The 25,263-nt window shown below is 44.0% G+C and overlaps 1 protein-coding gene across 1 annotated transcript in view; it reads right to left on the reverse strand.

Moving 5' to 3' along the window:
• Window positions 1-1,781: 1,781 nt before the first annotated feature.
• LOC146811895 (sulfotransferase 1 family member D1-like) overlaps window positions 1,782-25,263 on the reverse strand; it is a 266,881-nt gene continuing 243,399 nt past the window's right edge. The window contains exons 6-8 of the mRNA XM_085618859.1: window positions 3,930-4,024; window positions 3,617-3,797; window positions 1,782-2,054 (exon numbers count right to left, since the gene is read on the reverse strand). Coding sequence (XP_085474985.1) covers window positions 1,942-2,054; window positions 3,617-3,797; window positions 3,930-4,024 — 389 coding nt within the window. The 3' untranslated portion in view covers window positions 1,782-1,941. The remainder of the gene's footprint in view (window positions 2,055-3,616; window positions 3,798-3,929; window positions 4,025-25,263) is intronic.

Here is a 25,263-nt window from a genome sequence, read left to right on the forward strand (position 1 = left end):
GGAAGAAGAAGGAGAAGGCCAATACCTCCCTTCTCCTGACCTATCAGCTCTTCTCTGATTGCCTACTCTGCTCCCCTTTTCACCTTCATCCATCATCACACCCCCGGTTACTTTCAAAGCCTGTTCTCTAACTTTTTACCTATATATGCATCTCAACGCTTCGCATTCTGAACATTGCCTAACTCAATGCTGCATTGTTTGTTCCACTACCCTCAGCACTATCCAGCACCAATCTCCTTGCTGACCATTTATTTTATCCCCTCACTCTCTTATTTCTGCTTTGCATTTGAATCTATTAAACATGCATTATTTCTCTTCCCGAAAAAGTCCCCTTGATGCCATCATATTTGGCTGTTCTTGCCACACTTTACAGACACGCCCTTCTTGGAGCACCGTCTTACTACTTCCTGCCACATTAAGCATTTCTGATTCTTATATAACATGACTTATTTTCACCTTTTAAAAGAGCAGATCGTCCTAATCTCCTCAGTAACTTTTCCACTGGTAATGCCTTTCAGGGTCCTTTTCTCGTTTCTATCCTATCTCTCTCTCTGTGTTCTATCTCTGTAAATTTTTGCTAAAATTGTAACTTTTTCTTGTGTGGCTTAACGGCTAGGGCAGCCGACTTTGATGCTACGGAACCAGGTTCGAGACAGCGGGAAGCACAAACATTCTGTGTTTGTGGGCAAATCACTTAGGGCCAGAGGTATCGAGGTAAATTGCGTTTGCAAATGCTGAAATTTGCAGAATTTCAGCGTTTGCGATCGCAATACAGCTGTGTGTAAGGCAGGTAAGTAGAAATCCACTCGCATAATAAGGAATCGCAAAATTGGATATTCCCTATTTTGCGCAAACATTTAGAGAATCGCAATTTACGATTCCCTAAATACCATTCTGGGAGGCATCGCAAATTGTGATTTTGCTGTAAGGAATCGCAAATTATCACCAACTAACTTCAGGTTGGTGGTAATTTGCGATTTCCTTTACAAATGCAATTTATGCATTTTTCAAAGTGCCATGTGGTGCACATACATGCCCTTTGGGCATGTATGTGCGCCACATGTGCACACATGCACATTTGAGGGGTGCAACAGGGTGTCCTTTAGGAACCCTTATAGCCCTGAAATTGCGTGCGCAATTTGCTAGTACCTATTAGGTACTCACAAATTGCGCACACTATACCCATTCATTCCTATGGGCCTCTTGGCCCATAGGAATGGATGGGAAGCCATTCCTTATTTGCGACTCTCAATTTGCGAGTTGCAAATAAGGAATGCATAGGAATCGCTAAATATTAGCAGATTCCTACCTACATAGCAGTTTGCGACTCCTTAATAGCGATTCGTAAACAATCAATATTAAGGTCTCGCAAACTTGTACTTTGATACATGTGCCCCTCAATCTCTATGTGACTTAAAAATCAACGTGTTCGTGTGCAATGCAACTGGTGCTCATGAAAAGCTATCTGAGGCCTTTGGGTCAACTTCGCGCAATATAAAACTGCAGGAAAAAATGGCGTCCTCCGGAGGACTATCCAAGTGCCTCCTATCATTCTCTGTCTGGACTGATAACATATTTGTCATTACATCATCCAATTGTTCGTCATATCCTTTTTGCACACACAATATAAAGATTTTGATTTATTTTTTATGCATCTCTGTATGTATTGCCTATAGCAACTCCTGAAAATTGTCAATTATTTAGTCCTTAATTCTCACAATCTTATTCTCCAATATCATAGTCCTATGCATCCCCAATGCAATATTTTTCTCTGGTCAACTTGTGCCTACAGTCTTTGGATAATTTTCAATCTGTCTCCATATTTTTCATTTCCCTTTACCATTTAAATTTCTATTTCGACTCCTAAATTATTATTGTAGCTTTGCCATTTTCCCGATTGGACTACTGCACATGGTCTTTGGCGGGTCATTGACTGGAATGTCAGATCTCTGTCCTGAAGTGCAACGAGCTGCCAGCCATGTTCCTCTCATAATCTTCATCAAACTTTTCGTTCTGGGCTACAGTGAAATGGTTCTTCCAGTCCCCAGCAATACCTGTGCAGAGAGATAGTATCCTTTAATATGTTTTGAAGGCATCATGAGAAATAATTAAAGTATATCTGTCCTAGCTAACTTGGGTGGCATAGTGAAGCAACAGTAGAGCTTAGTTAGGAATAGCATATGTCTCTGGTTCTTCTATTTCCATCTTCAGACAGTCAGTGTGAACTTGGGAATTTCGCATTAACTCCCTCTCCTTCAATTAAAACCACTGAATTTAGAAAGGATTTGAAAACGTTCAGAAATCACTGTTTAGACAGAATAGAAAAAATAGGGGTAATGGGCCTATTCTGATCAATGCAGTTCAGCTTGGAGCAAAATGGGGAGGGGATGTGGTCCGTCGGCTGCGCTGCTGACCTTGGTGCTGGAAACCAGGGTTCGAGCCTGGGGGTCGCGTCCACATCCTGTAATTTTGGGCAAATCACTTAATCTCCCCGTGACTGAATATGTAATGTAAATACGGTGCCCATGTATAGCGCTCCAATACCTTCGGGTCGAGTTCGAGCTTTAGAAAAGATGCAAAAAAAAAAAAATCATGCCTTGTTAGGATCTAGAGTGTTGCTCAGACACTTTGCTCCTCATTACCAGTAGCCCCGAAATAATCCCATTATTTCCCCATTTTTGAAATACAATAACCTGGGGTCACGGTAATTCCGGGCATAAAAAAAGAACGGGGATTACAATATTGTGGGTAACATCACACAGGAATCATTGGGGCATATTCTCAAGCCCTATCTCGCCACGGGAACGTCACTTTTTTTGACGTTCCCGTGGCGATAAGGCCAGAGCCCTATTCTCAAGGCAGCGTTAACCCACGTACGTGGCTTAAAGTCATGTTAAGTGGCTTAACGCTGCCTTGAGAATAGTGCCCCTTTAACACTTAACTTAGCGTGAAAGGGGGCGTGCAGTGGGTGTTGCGGTGGGTGTACCACCGCAACACCCATTGAGTTTGACGCTACTGCCTATTATCAAGGGCGGCGATAATAGGTGGCAGGGCCAAACATACAACCTAGAAAAATCAGGTATTAAGGTGGCTAAACGAGGAGAAAAAATGTATTTCTCCTTGTTTTTTCTTTTTCCATGTGTGCTGCATGTAGCAGCACACATGAAAAAAGCAAACTGGCATTTTCGGTTTGTTAATGTACAGGAAGGGGCACCTTCCTGTTCATTAACAAACCTCCCTGCTTGCAGAAACCCTTGAGTTCTGGTGCAAGGGGGCCTGATTTGGCGTTAAGTTGTGAGACTTAGCGCCGTTGATGGGGGAAACGCCAGGTTGCACCACATTCTTGTGAATAGGGTGCAGCCTGGTGTTTCCGAAGTGGCTGTGAGAGGAGTTAAGCCAAGGAGGCTAACACCTCTCACCGCCACTTCTTTGTGAATATCCTCCATTGTTTTAGCACTTTCTACATGTTTTCTCCCAGTGTTTTATAAAAAGGTTTCTGCTCTATTTAGTAGCAGAAATCTTGTGAAACACCATAACTCATAATTTAGATGAACCCATTAACCCGTGTTACATGGTAATTGGAATTATTGGGACACACGTAATGGGGGGTGCTCACCTTTTCTCATGAATGGGGACACCTCCTGATTCATGACATTGTTTGGCAGTGTCTTATAGTTTGTCATCAAATTATCCTTCATTTTCTCAAATGTAGTATGGTGAGCAATCTTTTCCAAAGTCTCTTCCCCCAGGTCCTTCTTCATGAATTGGAGGATCTTCCGGATTTCTCGCTTTGGGTCCTGCAAAGAAGAAAGAGAGGGGTGTAGGCACCAAGGTAATGTGTCCTCTTTGAAGCTCAATAGAGAGAAGACATAGAGAAGATTTTGTAAGGGGGATTCACAACTGTGGAGTTAAGGGCTTCAATCTCTCACCTCTTTCATGTCTTCATAGAACAGGTACAAGATGCGCTGGTCTTTTCTCTTCTCCCACCATCCCTTGACATGGTCGTACCAGGAGCCGTAGCTAACTGACATAAAAACGACTATGAGAAGCAACTCACAGTTACCAATCCCCTTTAAGTCACGAAGAAACCCCTCATATCCTGCCCCACTCTTAAAGAAAAAAAGTAGCATAACAATCAAAAGAGCCGTTTTTCCCTCCGGGGAAAATGATATGACTTTGGTTGGCACCACCTATTCCCTACCTATACAGCAATGCATCAGGAAAAACGTCTTGGATGTACCCTGGAGGAGCTCTATGCTGAGTAAATAGTTAGCCCCTTTGCCTCCTAGGGTACCACACCCACAGTTGTTTCCAATCTAGTCATTCAAGGCAAAAAGCTTCCACCTCCCCTTCCTTTTAACCATCATAGCTTAAATAGACCTTGGGTTGTGTATAATGTGTGTTCATCTAGTGTGTATTCTGTTTGTAAATAAGCCAGTCTTTGTAGAGTTCAGCAGACTGTCAATGTATTGCACGCATAACCCAAAGGCATGGGTGATTAATAATGCTAATGGCCCACTGTAGAACTTTGTTTGTAAGGAGAGGGAGCAGTGGTCCTCTAGATAATAACAATCATTGAGAACTGGAAGTTATCTCTGGTCCCTCAGAAGTGAGAGACTCAAATAGCAGAGTTTTTTATTTAAAAAAATGGATGGATCTTTGAGCTGATCATTAGATTTCGTGGCAAACTGGAGTGATCAACTTCAAAAATACATTGTTTCAGGTGGCCCTTCAAATCTTGTCTTCGCCACTTCTAACCCCTGTAAATAACAGGTGTTAATTTCACCCAATTTATTGGTACACAAGTGACCAAACCCTGAAGGATAGAAGGCTGAATTGGCCATGCCTAAATTGAAACTTGAAATTTGCCAATGTTAGTGGAAAGCATTAAGTCACTGAGGCATCTTGTCAGCAATTCCAATGCAAGAGAAGAACATTCAAAAGGAGATAAGATACTTTGAAAATAGGATCAAGTCATTGCATTTAGGAGAGCCCTCTTCGCCAAGAGGTTCTTCAAAATGACTTATTGAGGGCATTTACTGTTAAAAGAATATTCTCATAGGTTGAGAGATTATAATGTGGAAGCAAAAATGTTGAAATGTACTCTTGTGGCACATCAGTTTTTATTCTATATCTCTATAAAACCCGTAGTAATCACAGTTAGCAAATGAGGTGCTCCAGGACTGGGAATGAGATGGGACAGCAAGGTATGTTGTATACATGAAAACAGACTCTTTGGGAAGGCTATAGTTCAGCGGACATTAGCCCTAGTGTTACCAACTTTAGGCCGACCTAAAAGCGACTTCTGGTGGTGTAGATCCAGCCCTGCTGTGGAAAGCTCTGGGGAACGAAAATAGACTGAGATTTGATTGAGGCAAAATCCCTTTTGTATGTGGGGAATAGGGCCAGATTCAGAGGATCCCAGGGCCACAGAAGGTGCTGTGTCTCAATTGTGACAACTGATGTCTCTCGCCTCTGGTGCCTTAGGGCCCAATACTGTGGACACCCAAATTGGGAACCAAGTACCCCTTTTCATCACATCACTCTCAGGGAAGTAAGGCAGAGCAGTCCAAGGCTTACTTAGGGGAGGTGCTGTGAGCTAGAGACTTGCAAGTCAACAATGCAACGAACATCCCTTAATAAATCAATGTCCAGTGAATGTTGGTTTAATGAAAAGGAAGCATACTTTATGACACACAAAAATTAATGTTGCCCTACGGGGACACCCTCTAAAGAGTCTCACAAACTACAGGGCAGCATGCTAAAAAGTCAAACAAGTTAAGAAATCCTCTGAATGTACCCGAAACCCTTATGCCAGAGACACCGCTAACGCGAAACTAGCCCTATCCCCTAACTCGTGCATCCTACTCCTGAACCGCTAAAAACACAATTCTCCCAATATAGCTAGTAAAACATGGGGGATGCAGCGAACAATGCCTACTTAATGGCTCAGTAACGGTATAACCATAATAACTAAATGTAAAACATAAGCCCTTGTCTATAATGCTATTCAACACCGAAAATACATCAAGGTGTCAAGATATACACTGGATGTTACTTACTTTTTAAGGAATATGCAATTTATTGTATCTTTCTAAACACATCAATAAAACCCCGAAATTGTTACCCATTTCAAAGACGGCCTTATTTTTACACTACCCCAGTTACCTAGCAACTTAAATAGCCTATCACCAAAAACAAATACACCCAAGACCATCTGAACTATTAGACCAACTTCTGAAGTGCTTAACATCTAGCAAAACATCACCCAGGGATATGCTTCTGTGGACCTAGAAGACTCATGAAGCCAAGTTTTAAAACCGCTGTAGGAGCTAAACTGAGGTCTGCCACGCTTAACACCTTTCCAAATATCACAAGACTTCATGGTTAGATCAATGCCCTTCTAGGGCACTACTAAGCATTATTAAAATGAATGCCCCAAATCACTCTAGGAATAGATTTTGCTCTGAAGCGGGTCTGGGAGATTTGTGATTTGTTTTCTTTTTGACATTATGGCACCCACTTCGGCAGGAAATAGGCATTACATGGGTTGCACTGGAGCCTCAAAGGCCAGGCTATTGGGCCAGTTCCTCCACTCACTGGCACCCTGCTTTTCAGCCTGATGGTGTAGCCAGTGTTAAAGTGACCACAGGCAGCAAACCATGGAGATAATAAGATCTTTATTAAGTATGGAAAACACAGATACCCCTCCACAGTGACAGCACAGGTCCGTGTCTGCCCACCAACTGCCACCCATACAAGTCTATCCCCTCATTCCATTGATGATGTGTTGGTTACAGGTCACACATCATCACATGGTTACAGAACGCTTTAGTTCTCACTTAGTAACTGTGAACTCAGTCACATAATACCACATCACCTTCCTCACTTCATCTAATGAACAAACAAGCTGTAGTCTTTACACTTGCACAGAAGCATATGAAATATATACACAAAGCCATTCCACACAACTGACATCAAACATAGTCTTGCAAACGCAGTTCTTTTCTCCTTTCCCGCTGTGGTCTGATACACAGATTCACTTATTGAGGAGACAGCACCCCCCCACACCTCCTTCCACCGGGAAATATTTTGCCACTCTGTTAAGATTCCAGAATCTCCGGTCATTTGTTATCACTGCATGCTTAAATAATTGTATTACTCTAAATGGTTGACTGAATTTTTAGGTTTTTCCACCATCCCATACGGAGATTTAATATTTAACCAATCCCCAACACGTTCCATAGTCTTCTTGACCGCTTTGCACCTGTAACACAGTTCCTTTACTTGCAACTTTTTTCTCTTCTCGTTTTCTCCATTCTTCACCTCTGCCAACCCTGCCAAATCAGTAATCTCTCTCTTTGCGTTTATCATGTACCCATCCTGGGGCCATCTCACTATTAGGAATCCTTCCTCTAAATAACTGAAACGGGGACACACCTGTAGTGGAATAAGGTGTGAGACAATACTCCCTTACTTTTCTTCCATTCCATCTTCCCAATTCATGCCACATGCCAAAGATTGCTGCAAACTTTCCCTCAAAACCTCAATCAAAAATTCCACAATGCCATCCATTTGTAGGTGACAGAGTGCCACTTTCTTGTACTTGATCCCTCTTGCACTCAAAAATTCCTCCACCATCTCTGAGGTAAGCTGAACACCATTATTAGTCAAAATGGCGGATGGAAAACCTTCCCTTTCAAACAATTCTTCCAGAAAAAAATGATATCTTTGGATTCCACAGCGCTCCCCCTCCTTTATTTCTGGCCAGCATAAATACATCTCTATGTATACGAGGGCATACACATCACAAGTTTTCACCCTCACCGGCCCAAGAATATCCAACGCAACGTCTGCAGATTGCTCTCTTACCACAATAGGCTGTGTCCTGTACATTTTTACTCTGTCACTATGCACGCACAAAATGTCTTACTTCTCTATCCATCATCCAACAAGTCCATTGCAGGCCATCGGTATCCTTCCCTGATTCTTACCTTTGTATAGGATAATCCCATATGACTTGCTTGGGTGCTATTGAACAATCTCATTCTTAACTTTTGAAATGGTACTAATCTACTACCTCAGTAATTGTCTAACCTCCCAGAAAACAGCTAGGGCTTCCTTTTCGATAATGGTGCTTTCTGCACCTCTCAACCAGCGCAACACAAACAGAATTGTCCTACACATACCCTCAGACTTTTGCATTAAAATAGCTCCTAAGCCTTTGGAACCAGCATCAGTCATAACGATTGTCTCATCCCTCAAGTCAAAACTTCCCAGATCCATACCATTTTCCATACTCGTTTTCACATTGCCATACTTTCTCTGCCATTTTCCACACCAAATGAACTCCTTGCCTTTCTTTAGGAGTATTCTCATACATATAGTCCTTCCTGCAAACTTGGGAATCAACTTATTATACAATTCAGCCATCCCCAGAAACCTCACAAATTCTTCTTTACACTCTGGAGATGGTAGATCCTTAATTGCCTCCACTAAGCTAGCTTTGGCTCTGATACCAATGCCCGTTATCAAATGTCCCATGTACTCTTTTTTTGAAACATTAAATTAGCATTTTCCACATTTTTTTAAATGTCAAACCAGCTTTCTGCATTCTCTCCAAAACATCACATAACCTCCCAAAGTGCTCACCTATGTTGGACCCAATTACCAGCACATCATCTTGATAGACTCTCCCCCCTTCTATTCCCTTTAACAATCTCTCCATGGCTCTCTGAAACACAGAAGCCATGCATTTCAGTCCAAACCACATTCTTAATTACTTATACGTGCCAAAGGGGTGACAAAAGTAGTTACGTTTTGAGAGGTTGTATCAAGTTCAATTTGATGATACACTGAACTTAAAACTAAATATGAAAAATGTTTTGCGCCATCAAGAGAAGTCAACATCTCATTGATGTTTGTCATTGGGTATTGGTCCACCACAACCGACTCTCTCAAGTCCATGCACAATCTAGGCTCTCCATTGGCTTTGCGTACCTTTACAATCGGCGTAAGCCACTCAGAGGCTTCCACCTCTCTAATGATACCATTGTCTAATAATTTGTTTAATTCTTTCTTCATGCTTTCCTCGATGGAAAAGGGTACGTTTTTAACTTTGGCAACCTTTGGTTGTGCAACTGCCTTAGGTTTCATTACATATATGTAATTGTTTAGACACCTGTTGTACCTGCTGCTCAGCCAGTGTGACTGTGATGATGGAATGTTGGTGTGTGAGGTGGCAGTGGAATGTTGGTGAATGAGAGATTCAGTTGGTGGATGGGCTGAGCAGCAGGAAGACTGCTCCTGGTGGGGCTCTTCTCTACATCAAAACATCTTATCCTGAATAAACCTACTTGATGAATCTACATGGAACCAGACCTGCTTTCTTCTACTACATATTTTGGCGACGATTTGGGTAAAAATAACCTGAGTGTTGTAACTGATTTTGTAAAGAACCTAGAAAGGATCTACAGCAAATAAAAAATAAAACTTTATTGAAACTATGAACAATGATTGGAACAAGGATTCTGGCAGCTTTCAGCGCTACCAATTACCTTCAGACCAGTCGGCCTAAACCTGGGCGTGCCAGATCTAACCCAGCTGCGTGCCCCTGAAGAATTCAAAGTTACCTGTGTTGCCTTGTTGCCAGCCTGGTGTGTAGGTATAGACAACTGAGTTGTGTCCACCAGACCTACTGTGTCTGCGGCGTGGTAACAACCCATCGGCGCCCCAGAGGAATTAGCAAGAGCAACTTGTTGAAAGGAAAATCGGCACTGCTGGTGAGCCAATGCATTTACTTAAGATGGGAAAGACTGCTGGCGGTGTATTAATCATTATCTGTGAGTACTTTAAGTTATTACTGCGCATTTCAACTACGTTGTGCAGCTGGTAGTTGTAAACGCACTGTTTCAGTAGCACGAGATACGGGCGAGCCTTACCAGTTTTTAAGGTTTCTCAGCACTCATTCCAGGCGTGAAACGACCCTGTATATGATATCATCTTTGGACACAATGTCTAATCTTCTTTGAAAACCAACGCAAACGACGTACTGGCGGCCATCTTTGGTTGTTGGTATGTATTTTGTTGACTTTCATGGTGATCACGGTGTTGTGTGATGCATTCAGCATTGATTGGAGCCACGTAAGAACAGTTGAAACATTTTCATGCCTCCCCACCCCTTTATCAGGGAATCTTCCAATTGGGTTGCACCAGGTTGCTACATTCTGTTGTTGTCTTGGAATGCATGCTGCAAGAGGTCCATCGCGGCAGCTGCATGCTTGGTGTAGAGCCGTTTTCGCAGCCGGCTGTTGTTTTCGAGTCTGTCTTGCTGGCCGCAACGTTTGCTTCTCATTACGGGGCAACAATAAGGAATAAATGTGACATAAGGAAATAATTCAACAACGAACAATTGACAAGTGGGAAGTTGTCAACATTATACTGATTCACATTCATTCGTGGTGAAGGTAGTTTTTTCTGCTATTTGTTCTTGTCCACCAGAGAAACCGCGTCTGTGTCTATTTTGGCAGTGAGATCTATGAACATACCGGAAATGGTTAGGAGTAGCTCTGTACCAGTATTCAGCAGGAGAGCACGACTATGTGAGAAACTACCTATGTCACAAATTATGGAGACAATAATGCAAGAAAGAGACATTAACCAAGTGTTAAGCATCATTATCCCTTGCAACAATTGAAGTACGGAGACTATGCTGTGTTTCGGGTGAGAGGTCGCTCACCAGAGGTTGCCACCTGTCCTTGCTCGGTGTTATATCTTCTTGTGGTCAATGCCTTGCTTTGCCCTGCAGTGGTTGTGTTCATTTTCTTTGATGCCTGATTGTCTAAGGTTCAATGCTTTACTGTTGGCTTTCTCGTAGGTTTCGCAGAGGTCTTGAGAGTGCTCTGCATGCGCAGATTGTTTTGTGTGCTCGTAATATGCAGCCATGGTGTTTGAAGTTTCTTTCTTCATGGGTACATGTACCATTATTTCTTTTAATGGTGTGCAGTTAGATGATCGTTTGGGAGCATGTCTCCTGGTATGTTGGGTAGTGCAGTGATACTACCCACTTTTCTGATTGGGTTGTTGTCTCCCACTCTTTTGTGGTTATGGAATGGTGCAGCAATACTGTTGTAAATTGCAACTTCGATGTGATTAAGCATTTACTAAAGACATGAATTCTTTTGCCTTACACATGCCCCTTTTGTTATGTTGACTGAAGTCTGGACTCCATTTTGTATTGTTATGTCTCCACGTGCTCAGCACGAGAAGAGTCTTATCTTTGTGTCAGTTGCTCTTGTAATCCGCCTAGTAACAGTCTATAAATAGTTCCTTTGTCCGTCTGGCGCATGCCCAGACTTGACCACATCTGTTATCAGTTAGTCCTTGCTTGACCATGTTTTCGCGGGCTTAAGGAGTATGTCAGCTCCGCCCACATATCGATCTTGTATTGCAAATGTCCATAAAAGGTAACATTCTTCGTCTCATGTCGTATCCTCCCACTTACGAGCCCCTCTGTTGTGTATAAAAGGGGACAGCGTATGCAAGTTCTTTGTGCTACTCTATGCAATACTGAAGGGTATTGTATGGATTGTAGGACCACCCTTAAGGGTTAATAAACTGTGTCTTTGTACTTTGCAGTTTCCGTGCCAACTTCCTTATAGATTCCTTTACAGGAGAGCGAACCCTTGTGTCCTGCGGGCCTAGCTGGGGCCTGTACTCATCAATTGGCGCCCGTCACGTGGGGCTCATCGGCGACTCGGATGCTCGAAGGATTGGTCGCGACGAAGGTGAGGAATTTGGCCGGGGATGTGATCACTGCCAGAGGCACTTTAGTCCTGGCATCCCGAGGTTTTTCTTCCTTCCCTTCCGAGCTGACCATCTGGGTGGCGCCGGTCTTCGACTGAGACCTCTTCTGTCGGTTTTGCCGTGACAGCCGTTTGGGCGAATTTCGGAGCTTGGCAGTTGGAATCTGGACTCTTGATTGGTAAGAACCGTTGTACGGTACTTGCTCCGAGTTTTTGAAGCCTGGGTTGGCTATTTGAGTTTGATTTGTGATGACCGGTCATATCTTGTATTGATTATTGTGAGAATATATGCGTTGCAACACATATAGGCAGGTAATGTGGAGATATTTCTCCGGAACTGTGTAACTTTGAACAGCACAACGTTTAAGTGCCATTTTTTTGATAATACTGCATATTCTGCATTATTTTTGAGCATGCCTGCTTTTAGCGCACTCCGTAAGTGGTGCTGCTGCTTTGGAAACCGGTTAAACCTCGAGGAATCTGCTCCAGCTCCCCCAGAGGGGACTCCTAATAGGGATATGTATGTGAAGCATGGTCTTTCCTCCATAATGTACAGCGCAGTATGGAGGAAATATACCAAAAAGGATCCTGAGTTACGGTGGCCGTTGTATGGGTCGTTTGATATACGTAAGATTGAGTATGTGGAACAGTGTATGTGTAAACGGCGTGCGCGTCAAGACATGTTTGAATGTGTGCGACTGTGGGTGAAGGAAGTGCGTGAGCGAGAGAAACGTGAGAAAGCGCTGTTTGATAAAGAGCAACGAAAGAATGATCATGTGAGAGCGCAGGAAGCAAAGCGTCGGGAGGAAAGAGAACAGACGGAGAAACAAGAGAAAGAACGCAGGTTACAAGTCTCGGGTCAATATGCTGTTCGTCAGCCACTCTATCCTGTCCTTAATAATCATGACGATGATTTTTATTTATTAGATCGTTCTCCGCCTCCTTATGTTGGCGCGTCTGCCCCGAGGCCACAAGATTCTGGATCGGGTTCAAGTAAGGTAGACACGCGGTCCATGTTATCGGCTGAGCGAATGGGTGAGCTTCGACAGTTTTCCTATCGTGCATGTAAGGGCAAGTTATCCCTTGATGAACTGTTGGCTTCTTGGGAGTCGTGGCAGGATAGAGAAAGGTTGTATTTCTTGGGACACTTTTCTGATGAAGTGATTGCTGCCTTTCGGAAATATTCCAGTGTCTTTGAACCTGATGATGTGGTATTAGATTCTAAAGCATTGCGTAATGGTGTTTTCTCTCCCTCTAAGGCGCCTGAGGCGGTTCGGCGACTGTTTGCGCTGCGGGATGCGGCAGCAGATCTTAAAGAGAAAGCGCGCCAACACCTTGAGGAGGAAAAGCGGTCGGATTCGCGTACCGGAGGCGGCCATTCATCCACCTCTCAATCAGATAAGAGCGATCCAGTGCATGCTAAACCAATGCGCGAGGCGGCGCCTTTGTATGTTCCTCCTAAAGGAGCGGGGACCAGCTCGGATATTACCTCCGCCGATGCTAAGGGATATTTTGTGTACAATTGGGTTTATACTCCCTGGCACAGGGCTGACGTCATGGCATTAAAGAATGCGTTGCCTGATCCCCGCAAGAATCCAGCGGCCTTTTACGAAGAAGTCGAGGGGGCCTTGAATTCTTGTATTATGACCTTAGCAGATATCGATTTGTTCTTTGGGCTTATTCTACCACCAGATATGTGGCGATCCGTGCGGAAGGTGGATGATGTTGCCACTTTTAAGGCTCGATGGTCTGAACTTGAGGATGAGGATAGGGAGAGAAAGCCCGCGCAGAAACCACCTCAGATTATCTTAGATCTCCCCGCTGCTATTCTGACTAAGTTGAAGACCATCATTCCTCCTAAAAAGATTGACTGGAATATGCTAGCCTCGTGCAAGCAGAAAGCCGATGAATCAGTTGCAGATTTCTTTACGCGCTTTGAGGAGACGTTCCATGATTTTAGTGGTCAGTCTCTTACGGATGATACGGGTCGGCACCTTTTTGCTGACAAATATGTGGCGAATTTATTACCGGCAATTGCAGCTCGCCTCAAAGCGAGTGAAAGTTCTTGGTCCACTACGACCCCGACAGCCCTCCTGACTATAGCTCAGTACTATGAGCGCCAGGAGCTAGAAGCGAAGGGGCAGGAGGAAAAGAAATCGAAGGATTTAAAAACGAAGGTGATGTTAGCGCAAGTATATGGTCCGCCCCGACGGGGTGTAAATAGAGGTAGGGGAGGATTTTATGGTCCTCCCTCGGGCCGATCTGATCTGAATAGGAATCAATGTGCGTATTGTAAGCAATCGGGGCACTGGGCCAGAGATTGCCCAGCGTTGCATGCTTCACGACAGGGACACGGTCAGGGACACACTCAGGGTGGCCCGAGAGGTAGAGGGGGTTTCTCGAATTTTAGAGGGAATTCTACTGATCACGCTCGTTTTGACCTTGCCGGGCAGCAACGAGATAGGTCAATGTTTTTGATCGACAAAATCAGTATCAAGTGTCGGGGATTGACCGTTCTGGGTACCATGATTCTCAGTATGCATAGGAATGCGTTGGATGGGGGTTAGAATCAGTTGAGGTGCCAGTTGATCAGAAGGGTCCTTACGTATCAGCTGAGGTTTTGGGCTCCACTGATCAGTTTCTAGTGGACACAGAAGCGACTCGTAGTGCGCTGTCTAAACAATTGGTTCCGAGGGCTCCCCCATCTGGCTTAATGGTTACATCGGTAGGGTTTGATGGAACACTCTCCCGAAGCCCTCTTTCGCAGCCCCTCACATTTCAGGTTAATTCCTTTTCTGCACCCTGTCCGTTTTTGTTAGCTCCGAACACGCCGGATAATATTATGGGCCTTGATATGCTGAAGCACTTCAGAGCTACGATCCGGTGTTCCCCTGCTGGAGTGCGGGTGATATTGAATGACAATTACCCCCTGTCTGAACGGATGTGTGTGGTTACAGACGATGCTGTGTTAGCTGCCCTCCCTCGTGCTCTGTGGGCCACCTCGGATACTGATGTGGGACAGATGGTGATTCCGCCCGTTCACATTAGTGTCCAGGAGGGGGCGGTGTTACCACACCTTCCCCAGTATCGTATTTCGCAGGAGGGGGAAGAGGCTCTTATACAGATTGTGCAGGATTTGATTAAGGTGGGAGTGGTGGAAGAAGTTCCCTATAATGTTTGTAATAGCCCGATTCTACCCATTCTGAAAAAGGATACGGATGCCAAAGTCTATCGGTTTATCATTGATTTGAGAGAAGTGAACAAGATCGTGATACCTCAGTACCCAGTGGTTTCGGATATCACGACGTTGCTTACTTTGGTCCCGCCTACGGCGACCATGTTTTCAGTTATTGATTTGAAAAATGCCTTCTTTTCGATTCCCATTCATCCCGATAGTCGATACCTTTTTGGTTTCACTCTAAATAATAGGTCTTACCGATTTTGTAGAATCCCACAGGGCTATACGGAAAGCCCTAGCATCTACAGTCAAGCCTTGAAAAGACAATTGGACTCCTTTGTTCTGCCCGAGGGTGTCGCCCTCATTCAATATGTCGATGACATCTTGCTGGCGGCTGACACTCCGGAGTTGTGTGAAACGAGTACGTTGTCTTTGCTTTCCTTTTTGGCATCCCACAATCACAAAGTCTCTCGGAAAAAGTTGCAATTCTGTAGACCAAAGGTGACTTATCTAGGTCACCTTTTGTCTAAGGAGGGACGTGCACTCACACCAGATCGTGTCCAAGTGATTCTGGATACACCGACGCCGTCCACGCAGAAGGACGTGCGCGCATTTTTGGGTCTTGTTTCTTTTTGCAGGCAGTGGATATTAGGGTTTTCGTACATAGCCAAGCCATTGTTAGCCCTTTTGACAAAAGATACACCTATCCCGCTCCCTTGGACGAATGAGTGTGACACTGCCTTTCAGAAACTGCGACAGGCCCTCTGTTCAGCACCAGTGTTAGGGACCCCTGATTATACCAAGCCTTTTTCGCTGTATGTGCATGAGAAAGATGGATGTGCATTATCGGTTTTAGTGCAGATGCACGGCGACAAGCAGCGCCCTTGTGCATATTTTTCGGCTGTACTTGATCCTGTTGCCCGAGCATTGCCTGGTTGTTTTCGCTCGGTCGCGGCGACAGCTGTGTCAATACGCCAGAGCGAGGGAATTGTGTTATCTCATAAGCTGTTGGTATTAGTCCCCCATGCTGTTGATGCCCTGCTTAATCAGACAAAGACGCAGCATTTGACCAGTGCCCGTTTAACGGGATATGAGCTGACGCTTTTGGCTCCTCATATTACGTTGAAGAGGTGCGTGACGTTAAATCCTGCCACATTGTTACCATACCCCGAGACTCGGTCTGAGGCACGAGAAGCACATGATTGTATCCTTGTGACCGAGGAACAAACAAAGGGTCGTATTGATCTCCAGGATACGCCCTTTTCAGATGTAGATGGAGAACTGTGGGTGGATGGGTCATGCCTGAAGCTACCAGATGGTACGACTTCAGCAGCGTATGCGATTACCACATTGCAAACAATAGTGGAGACAGCACGCATACCGCAGAAATCAGCTCAAGCAGCGGAACTGATAGCATTAACACGAGCATGTGAGCTCAGTACAGGATTATGTGTGAATGTTTATACAGATAGCCGCTATGCCTTCGGAGTAGCGCACGATTTCGGCCTGCTCTGGAAGGAAAGAGGGTTCTTAACGTCGCATGGAGTACAAATAATGCATGGGGAATTAGTTCATAATCTTTTAACTGCATTGACATATCCGAAGAAAATTGCCATCGTTAAATGTAGCGCCCATAGGAAAGTAGTCGATAAAGTTGGAGAAGGGAATGCGTTAGCGGACCGGGTGGCACGGGAGACTGCGATGCAGCCTGGTGCTACTGCCATGTATGTAGTGAAGTCGCAAGTAGAAAGGTGGCATGATGCGAAGGAAGAAGTGCGAGAAATACAGAGGACCGCTTCTGATAAAGAACGGGAGCAATGGTCCAGTGAGGGAGAATTGGATGATGAGGGTTGCTGGAGAAATAAGCAGATGGATCGATGGAAATTACCCACGGCTTTTGTACAACCTATGGTTCAGATGGCACATGGGCTAGCACATGTTGGAGCTTCCGCAATTGTAAAATTGCTTACCCAAGTCTGGGAGCATCCAGAGATTGCTAGCATGGCAAAGAGGGTGGTGCAGACCTGTATGATCTGCCTGAGGTACAACCCAGGAAAGGGGACTCGGACCCCAGCAGGAGGGTTCGTAACACCTACTGCACCCTTTGAGGTTTTGCAAATGGATTACATCCAGCTCGAGCGTTGTAACAATTTGAAGTATGTTCTAGTAGTGGTGTGTGCCTTTAGCAAATGGGTTGAGGCATACCCCACGAAGGACAATACTGCAATGACTACCGCTAAGATGCTGTTGAAGGAGTTCTTCCCTCGATATGGCGTTTGTAGACTTCTGTGGAGTGATAACGGGCCCCACTTTATAGCGGATGTTATAAAGTATGTTCTGAAGGGTCTAGGCATCACCCAGAAGTTCCACGCAGTATTCCGCCCTCAATCTGCAGGACTAGTCGAGAAGTATAATGGTACACTGAAGCTCAAGATCGCTAAAATTCAAGCTTCAACGTCTTTGACTTGGCCAGATGCTTTACCGCTGGCATTGTTGTCAATTAGGTCGGTACCGCACTCTCGAATCGGTCTTACACCGTATGAGATTGTCTTTGGACGTCCAATGAATATTTGGGGTCCACCAAAACCTAAGACTGTGTATGATGTACCTTGTGTAATGATGAATGATTATCTGGCACAGTTAACGGATAACTTGGTTTCCATTCATCAACAGGTCCGGGAGGCGCTCCCTGATCGGTCCACCGGCGAAGGACATAGTCTCCGGCCTGGAGACTATGTCATGCTGAAAATCTTTGACAGGACGAACAGCCTGGAGCCGAGATGGGTTGGCCCTGAGCAAGTCTTGCTGGCAACGAGGACGGCTGTGCGAGTTTCCAACAGAAAGAATTGGATCCATTCCCTGCACTGCCGCAAAGTACCGCCCGGATTGGTGGAGCCCGCTGTATTGACCGATCAACGAGAGATTCTGACCACAGAGAAAGGTCGTGCTGTGGAATCGAACGACGCTGAGGAGTTCTTTCCGGACCACGCGACTCCTGGAGGAAGGCGATATCATCTGAGGCCAAGAAAGTGAATTCTTCAGTATCAGGACATGTTGTCAGAACGGCCCTTGGGTTAGTGAAACGGAGAGCCAGTGAGGCAAGGGGGGGGGATCAGCCCTGCATTAGTGTAGCGACACCCGTCTTGGCCCGTTGGTGAAGAAATCGACCGCTGCCCAAGGGGAAGAGTTCTGACAAACCTTTAGTTTCAGGAAGATATTGATTTTCTATTTTTACATGGAGAAAAAGAAGATCCTTTGTGCAACAGGTTTTATGCTCACAGTAGCTATTGTAGGGATAACCACATGGTTTGTGGAGGATGTGACTCCTGCCCGAGAGTTGCTTGTGTTGACCACTCCAGTGCCGGCGGAGCACTATTTCTATACCCTTCCGTATCAAGAATTGAAGCATCGTCAGTCCTATTTGAATAACACTTTCATCCAGATGTTACATCATACCCATGTTGCCACCAATGCTACGAACTGTTGGATATGTGGTATGATGCCAGCTCATCAGAAGAAAGGAGGAACGCCATTCATACCTCTTCCTTTCTCTCATAATGGCTCTTGTAGAGCATGGTACACTTTGCTTTTTGCCACTCGGAAACCCACAGTGGGACGATTACTCTTCAGACTCAATAAAGAATGTCATCAGGATAAAAATGGATATCCGCAAGCGAATGGGACAATTTGGGAATGGGAAGAGTATCGACCAGACAATGAATCGATTCCATATGTTTTCACGAACATCAGAGACACTGTGGGAAAAGACAAATTTGTGATTCAAGTGGCACAAGCTCAAGCGGACCTGTGTGTCCAAAGTGTGGGTTATATTCCTGTCGGTGTTAGCGATTGTATTACCATATTAAACATCGATGGATTGAATAACAGTACTTTTTTAGCATCCCATAATACGTACTTTGTATGCGGAACTAAAGGTTATTACCGTTTGCCAGCCGGTTGGTCCGGAGTATGCTATGTATCATTTTTGTTACCTCCTGTATTTCTGGCACCTGCATCCTATCATAAGGATTTGAAGTTGTTAAATAATGTGACTGTAAATAGGTATAAACGTACTCTATCAATTGATGACGTGGACCAGACTGACACCAGTTTGCAGCAGTATATCGACTTCAATTTAGGATTGTTTTTCTTCGTTGGAGCTGCCCTAAATAGTAGGAAAGTTCGAAGATTAACACGAGTGGTAGAGGCTGTGACAAACCAAACCGCTGCTGCTCTTGGGAATCTTACAGAAGAATTACAGATTACCAGAATTGTTGCATTGCAGAATCGTATGGTGTTAGATGTTATGTTAGCTGATCGAGGTGGAGCTTGTAAAATTATCGGAAGCAGTTGCTGTGTGTTCATTCCTGACCACGCACCATCAGTCTATAATGCAATTAACCGGTTGCATAAAATTGCAGCTGAAATCCATACAGAAAACGGCACTTGGTCCTTTTCTGGATGGTTCTGGGCATTGATCACTGCTTGGGGTTGGAAGGTTTTAACTGGTCTCTGTATAATTATAGCAGTTCTGTTTTCTTGTTGTATCTGTGTTCAATGTGGTCCCTTGCTTTGTTCCTTATGTGTATCATTTTGTATCCCTGATAAGAAAGCTATTGCCAATGTCACTTATCAAACATTTAGCTAAGGAAGTAGAAGAGATGATGATAATTGATATATATGATGATTATTCTAACAAGCCGGATGTCTTCAGTAAATGCTGAAAGGGTCGTCTGTTGTAAATTGCAACTTCGATGTGATTAAGCATTTACTAAAGACATGAATTCTTTTGCCTTACACATGCCCCTTTTGTTATGTTGACTGAAGTCTGGACTCCATTTTGTATTGTTATGTCTCCACGTGCTCAGCACGAGAAGAGTCTTATCTTTGTGTCAGTTGCTCTTGTAATCCGCCTAGTAACAGTCTATAAATAGTTCCTTTGTCCGTCTGGCGCATGCCCAGACTTGACCACATCTGTTATCAGTTAGTCCTTGCTTGACCATGTTTTCGCGGGCTTAAGGAGTATGTCAGCTCCGCCCACATATCGATCTTGTATTGCAAATGTCCATAAAAGGTAACATTCTTCGTCTCATGTCGTATCCTCCCACTTACGAGCCCCTCTGTTGTGTATAAAAGGGGACAGCGTATGCAAGTTCTTTGTGCTACTCTATGCAATACTGAAGGGTATTGTATGGATTGTAGGACCACCCTTAAGGGTTAATAAACTGTGTCTTTGTACTTTGCAGTTTCCGTGCCAACTTCCTTATAGATTCCTTTACAGGAGAGCGAACCCTTGTGTCCTGCGGGCCTAGCTGGGGCCTGTACTCATCAATACCATTCTACTTACGTTATGTTTCCTAACTTACTAGGGTGCTAGGAAGTTGGAAGCCGAATTTAGTACTGGGGGTGGATTTTTTTTTTTTTGTGTTTGGTGTGGTGTTTTGTTCCACACTTACCACCCTTACTACGGGTAGGGGTGAAGGGCAGTGGATATGCCATATTTTGCTAGGGTCGTGTGGCAGTGTGAAGCCACAGTACATAGTATTTTAGTGTTTTTCCACCCAGCCTTTGGGGTTTGGGTAAAGGGCAAAAGGTGAGCCACATTTTTAGGGTGTGAGTGTCTTATAACTTTTGATTGCTATTTCTACCAAATTACGAGATTGGATGTGGAACTATTTTGTTCTTTTCTTGGTTCATATGGATTGTTTTTCTCGCTTTCCACCCTTACTATGGGTAAGGGCGGAGGGCAGTTAGATGCCACATGGTTCGTGTGGGGTTGTGTCCCACACATACTTGTTTTGGACGGTCCCCACTGCTCTTTGTGGTTGCTTGCCTTTTTCACCACTTATATATTATCCTGGCCAGCTGGTATGTGAGTGGCACAGGGATTTGTTAAGTTGTGTTAGGGTGCAGTAGAGCATGTGTTTTTTGTTTTTTTGCATGGTGGAAAGGGAGAAGAGGTGAGTGTAGAGGTGAGCGTAGCGGTGCTTATGTGTTTAGAGAAGTTGTGGATTGCATGCGAGTTATTTATTGTTATATTTCATACATGTATTTTCTCCATTCTTAAATGCATTACATTGCATTATCTTTTTGACTTTTACCATCTTTACATTTGATATGTTATTCATATTTGCATGCAGTGTCTTTTACCATCTTTGTATTTAATGTATCAACATGTATCTTCCGTTCGTTCATCACTTTGACTTGCATGTTGCACATGTTTTAGTAGCAATGTTATCTTTGTTTATTTAAAGAAAGGAGATGTGTTGTGCCTGCTGTTCAGCCAGTGTGACAACTGTAATGATGGAATGTTGGTGTGTGAGATAGCTGTAGAATGTTGGTGACTGAGAGAATCAGTTGGTGGATGGGCTGAACAGCAGGAAGACTGCTCCTGGTGGAGCTCTTGCTACATCATAACATCTTATCCCGAATAAACCTACTTGATGAATATACATGTAAACAGACCTGCTTTCTTCTACTACAACACCCTAATTCTTCTTTAAATACATCATGAAACTCATTCAACAATTCCTCACAGCAGTCTAATTGTTGGTGCATCTCTCACCCTGACTGCAGGATGTTCATTGGGATCAAGATAGACATGAAGATCACGTTGGTAAAACCAGCTAATAAGTGTATCACCCTTAACTGAGATGTAAATCGGTTCTTAAACTGTACTGTCCCCCAAAAGTACCCTAATAACTTGATAAAGCATGAATACCTTTTCCCATTTAATCCATGGTATAAGTGCGTCACCTGGCATTGCCAGAAAAAATGGTGGAGCAGTAGCATTTTGCATAACTGAAGGGTTCCTCCTTTTTACACAACCACCAACTAGAGAAATGTAACAAATGCTCACTTAAAGGAAACAAGGTTATTATAAAGATGACCCAATCACAATAAACAAGAGATAATTATCGTCCCTTTGTATGTTGCTCCTCATGAAATGTTTGCACATCACAGTAGCATTAAAATACAAAAAACACACTCCCTGGTGAAAATCAGTTGTGCAGGGCTAACTTTGTAAATGTGTGTGTATCACAGCAAAAGCTGACACTGGAACGCACTTATGAACTTCAGCAAGAGATAAGCACATAAATGTGTAAATGCAGTGTCTGCGTATCACAGCTGAAAAAAAGTAAATGCTTTAAAAATAAGCCTTGTAGCCAACAAATCGCTAGTGACATACACTTGTTAATTCCCACAATGTGTGTGCATATCACAGCAAAGGTAGTGACTAATGCGCAATTATGGACTTGCCAAGTAAAGAACTCGTAAGTGCTGCCAGTGCACTTGTTGATGCCACAATATGAGTGCGTATTTTTTGGGGGGTTTTGTTGCATATTTATATAGCGCAAACTTGACCCGAAGGTATTGGAGCGCTTTACATGAGCACCGTGTTTACATTACACATTCAGGCACGGGGAGATTACGTGATTTACCCAGAATCACAGGATATGGACGCGACCTCGAGGCTCGAACTCTGGTTTCCAGCACCAAAGTCGGCAGCGTAGCCGACGGACCACATCCTTCCACAGCAGAACACATCTCTCGCTTTCCAGCATTGCCGCTGTGAAGACACGCACCAGTTGATGTACACATCTCTGCGTATCATAGCAAGACGTGCAATCCTCTTTAAAGTACTTAGTACAAGATGTTCCTTTAAGGTAGCCGAAAGCAAGATGGGTCTCTGATGTCTGCATAGTGTCCAATTATGACGGCGGGATGACGTCAGTCGCAGCCGGCATGAATCGCGGGAGGGGGTGGCGGGGGTCACTTGGGGAGGGGGTGGGGGTGTTAATGTAATAGCATTAAATTAAAAAAAAGTCTTACCTTCGCCTCCAGTGCAGTGCTTAATTTGTAAAATATGAAGTGCAGGTGCTCAAATGTTTTTGGGAGGCCACACTTACTTTTCTTCGGCTCCACCCATTTCCTCCACTGGCCCCACCCACTTTATTAGCTCCACCCACATCCTCAACTGGCACTGCTAAAAGTCAGATGTAATACTCAATCAATCTGAATTTTAGCAAGGGAGCATTCCTCATAGTAAGGTTTTGAGAGGAGGTTCCCCTGCTCTGTGTACATTTTGAAAAAGATTAAACCAAAAGTGCATTTAATGCAAGATTAATTAAAGCATGTGAAATGTAAGCAGAAACAACATGGTTACCTTAACGATCTCTCACTCACTATTCAGAAATCAGCAAGCGGTTTTACCTGAAAACTTAAGAAGATGACTACAGGGCCCTGAAGGGAACCGTTTCACTGTCCATTGCTTATATCCTTGCAAAACATGAGCAGTATGGTTTAAAAAGACCACATTCATAAAAACAGAGCCATGGTACACATTTTGTTTTCCAATCCACCCATCAACCAGGTATTGCAATACATCCAGGAATGGTGCACTTCCCCACCTGGGGACAACAATGCTGTTCAAAGAAAGACGAGAAAACAAAAGTAGGCTTCATTGCAAAGTCTGTAAAGTGAGGCTGAAGTTTTCGGATGTGAATAAAACCAATCTGGCCATTTTGCAACCCTCTGTCTTGCTTTATTTAGTTATGTATTCATTTTACATATTTAAAACCTTTTATTTCTCTCCATCCCGAGGCTGCACTTTGGAATAGAAAAATGTCAGAAAAAGGGCATTTCCCGCAAGAGTGTTTTTCTTTTTTGGATCCATTTCACAGGGAAGCAACTAAATGAAAGAAGGAAAGAGATTGTGGACCGTGTTTTCAAGTCACGGTTTTCAGTAAGTGAGGAGCAAGACAGAAAGAGAGGGAATATTAGGAAGAGGGGGGGGGGGGTCCGCTGCCAGCAAAGAAGAGGACATTGTCCGTGTCTTCTCTGGGCAGTAACGAAGAGACAGAGTCCTTTTCCTTCTCTGCCCATCCCCGAACGTCCACGAAAGCAAGCCGAGCCTTATCTGAAGGCCTTTACTATTTCTGCTGTCCTGGGACACAGTTTTGAAAAGAAAAAGTAGGGGAACGGAATCCTTTTAATAAAAGAAGTAGGGGCACACCGTGCCCTTCCGATCCCGCCCTCTTCGACCACTGTGTGGATGCCATCAACAAGCATAAAAAGTTCTGCAAAGCAAATAAGGCACCCGGCTGGAAGCACACAAGAAGCCCAGAAAAGGGCTGCATGAAGTTCCAACATCTATAAATATAGGTGAGCTGAGTATGAGCTCTTCCTCGTGAGAATACTTCCCTCCATCCATCAACTTTCATTTGTTTTTGTCATCCTTTATCCTTCCATTTGTCCAGGCGTCCAGCACCCAGTTGGCTTGCATGTTCACTGGAGCCAGAAAAACCTAATAATGGCCTGAGTGATCCCAGTCTGTGCTACTATGGCTGTCGGCTCGCACACCTTTTGTTTCCATGGATCAGACAGCAGCCTGCCCACTTTAACAAAGTGCTATCCTATGGGATACGGAGCTGCTCATCCGAAGTTACTAGATTTTAGCTGCAGGATTGCAGATCTCCATTTTACAGCACAGAGTTCACAGTCTAGGAGTGATCAGACACATGCTGAGAACATTTGGCTATGGTGTTGAATCCTTTTACCAGTTTAGGTTTTACCCTTTTTAAGTCATTGCATCATGTTTCAGGTGTGTTCACAATCATTTAGTATACAGGCCAAGTGAGAGACTACCAGAAAGTGAAACCAAACTGCACTTTCGTGGGGAACGGCCCGAGAAGTGAAGAGTCAAGAGAGAGTGCAGTCTTAAGCAACCAATGTCAACACTATTTTGGGAAGTACTTAATAAACATGGCAAAAAAATATAGGTCACAAAAGTAGATCAGGCGTTTGGATAGCATCAGATATTTTTCAGTGTAAAATGCTTTATGGTAAAAATTGAGACTGTTAACTAAATTGTATCATAGCAACTCTACTATCATCTTAAATGAAAGCCATACAATATGTCTAATAAAACAATAAGGAAAAGCATTATTGTCACACAATTACCCCAGCTTATATCTGAAATTTTGTAAAAATCTAAAAGAATATCAACATATAGCAACACCATAAGAACCTTCAGGTGAGGGCTGCATTTTAACCAGGTGTAGGCTGCTACTGAGAGATAACCTCAAGCTATTCCGATCCTACTGGACAAGGCAAAAGCTTCTTTATGGCTCATAGTACCATGGGACATGAACAAGGACAGGAGTTTTTCCTTCACAAAACAGCATAAAGCAGGTAGTTGCTTCCATCCTTCCAATCCTTCAATTCCTTTCCTCCCAGGTTGTTCCATCCCATCCCTCCCATATTCTAATGGCACACACT

This window comes from Triturus cristatus, chromosome 7 (assembly GCF_964204655.1).
Source record: "Triturus cristatus chromosome 7, aTriCri1.1, whole genome shotgun sequence".
In the NCBI taxonomy this organism is placed as follows: Eukaryota; Metazoa; Chordata; class Amphibia; order Caudata; family Salamandridae; genus Triturus; species Triturus cristatus.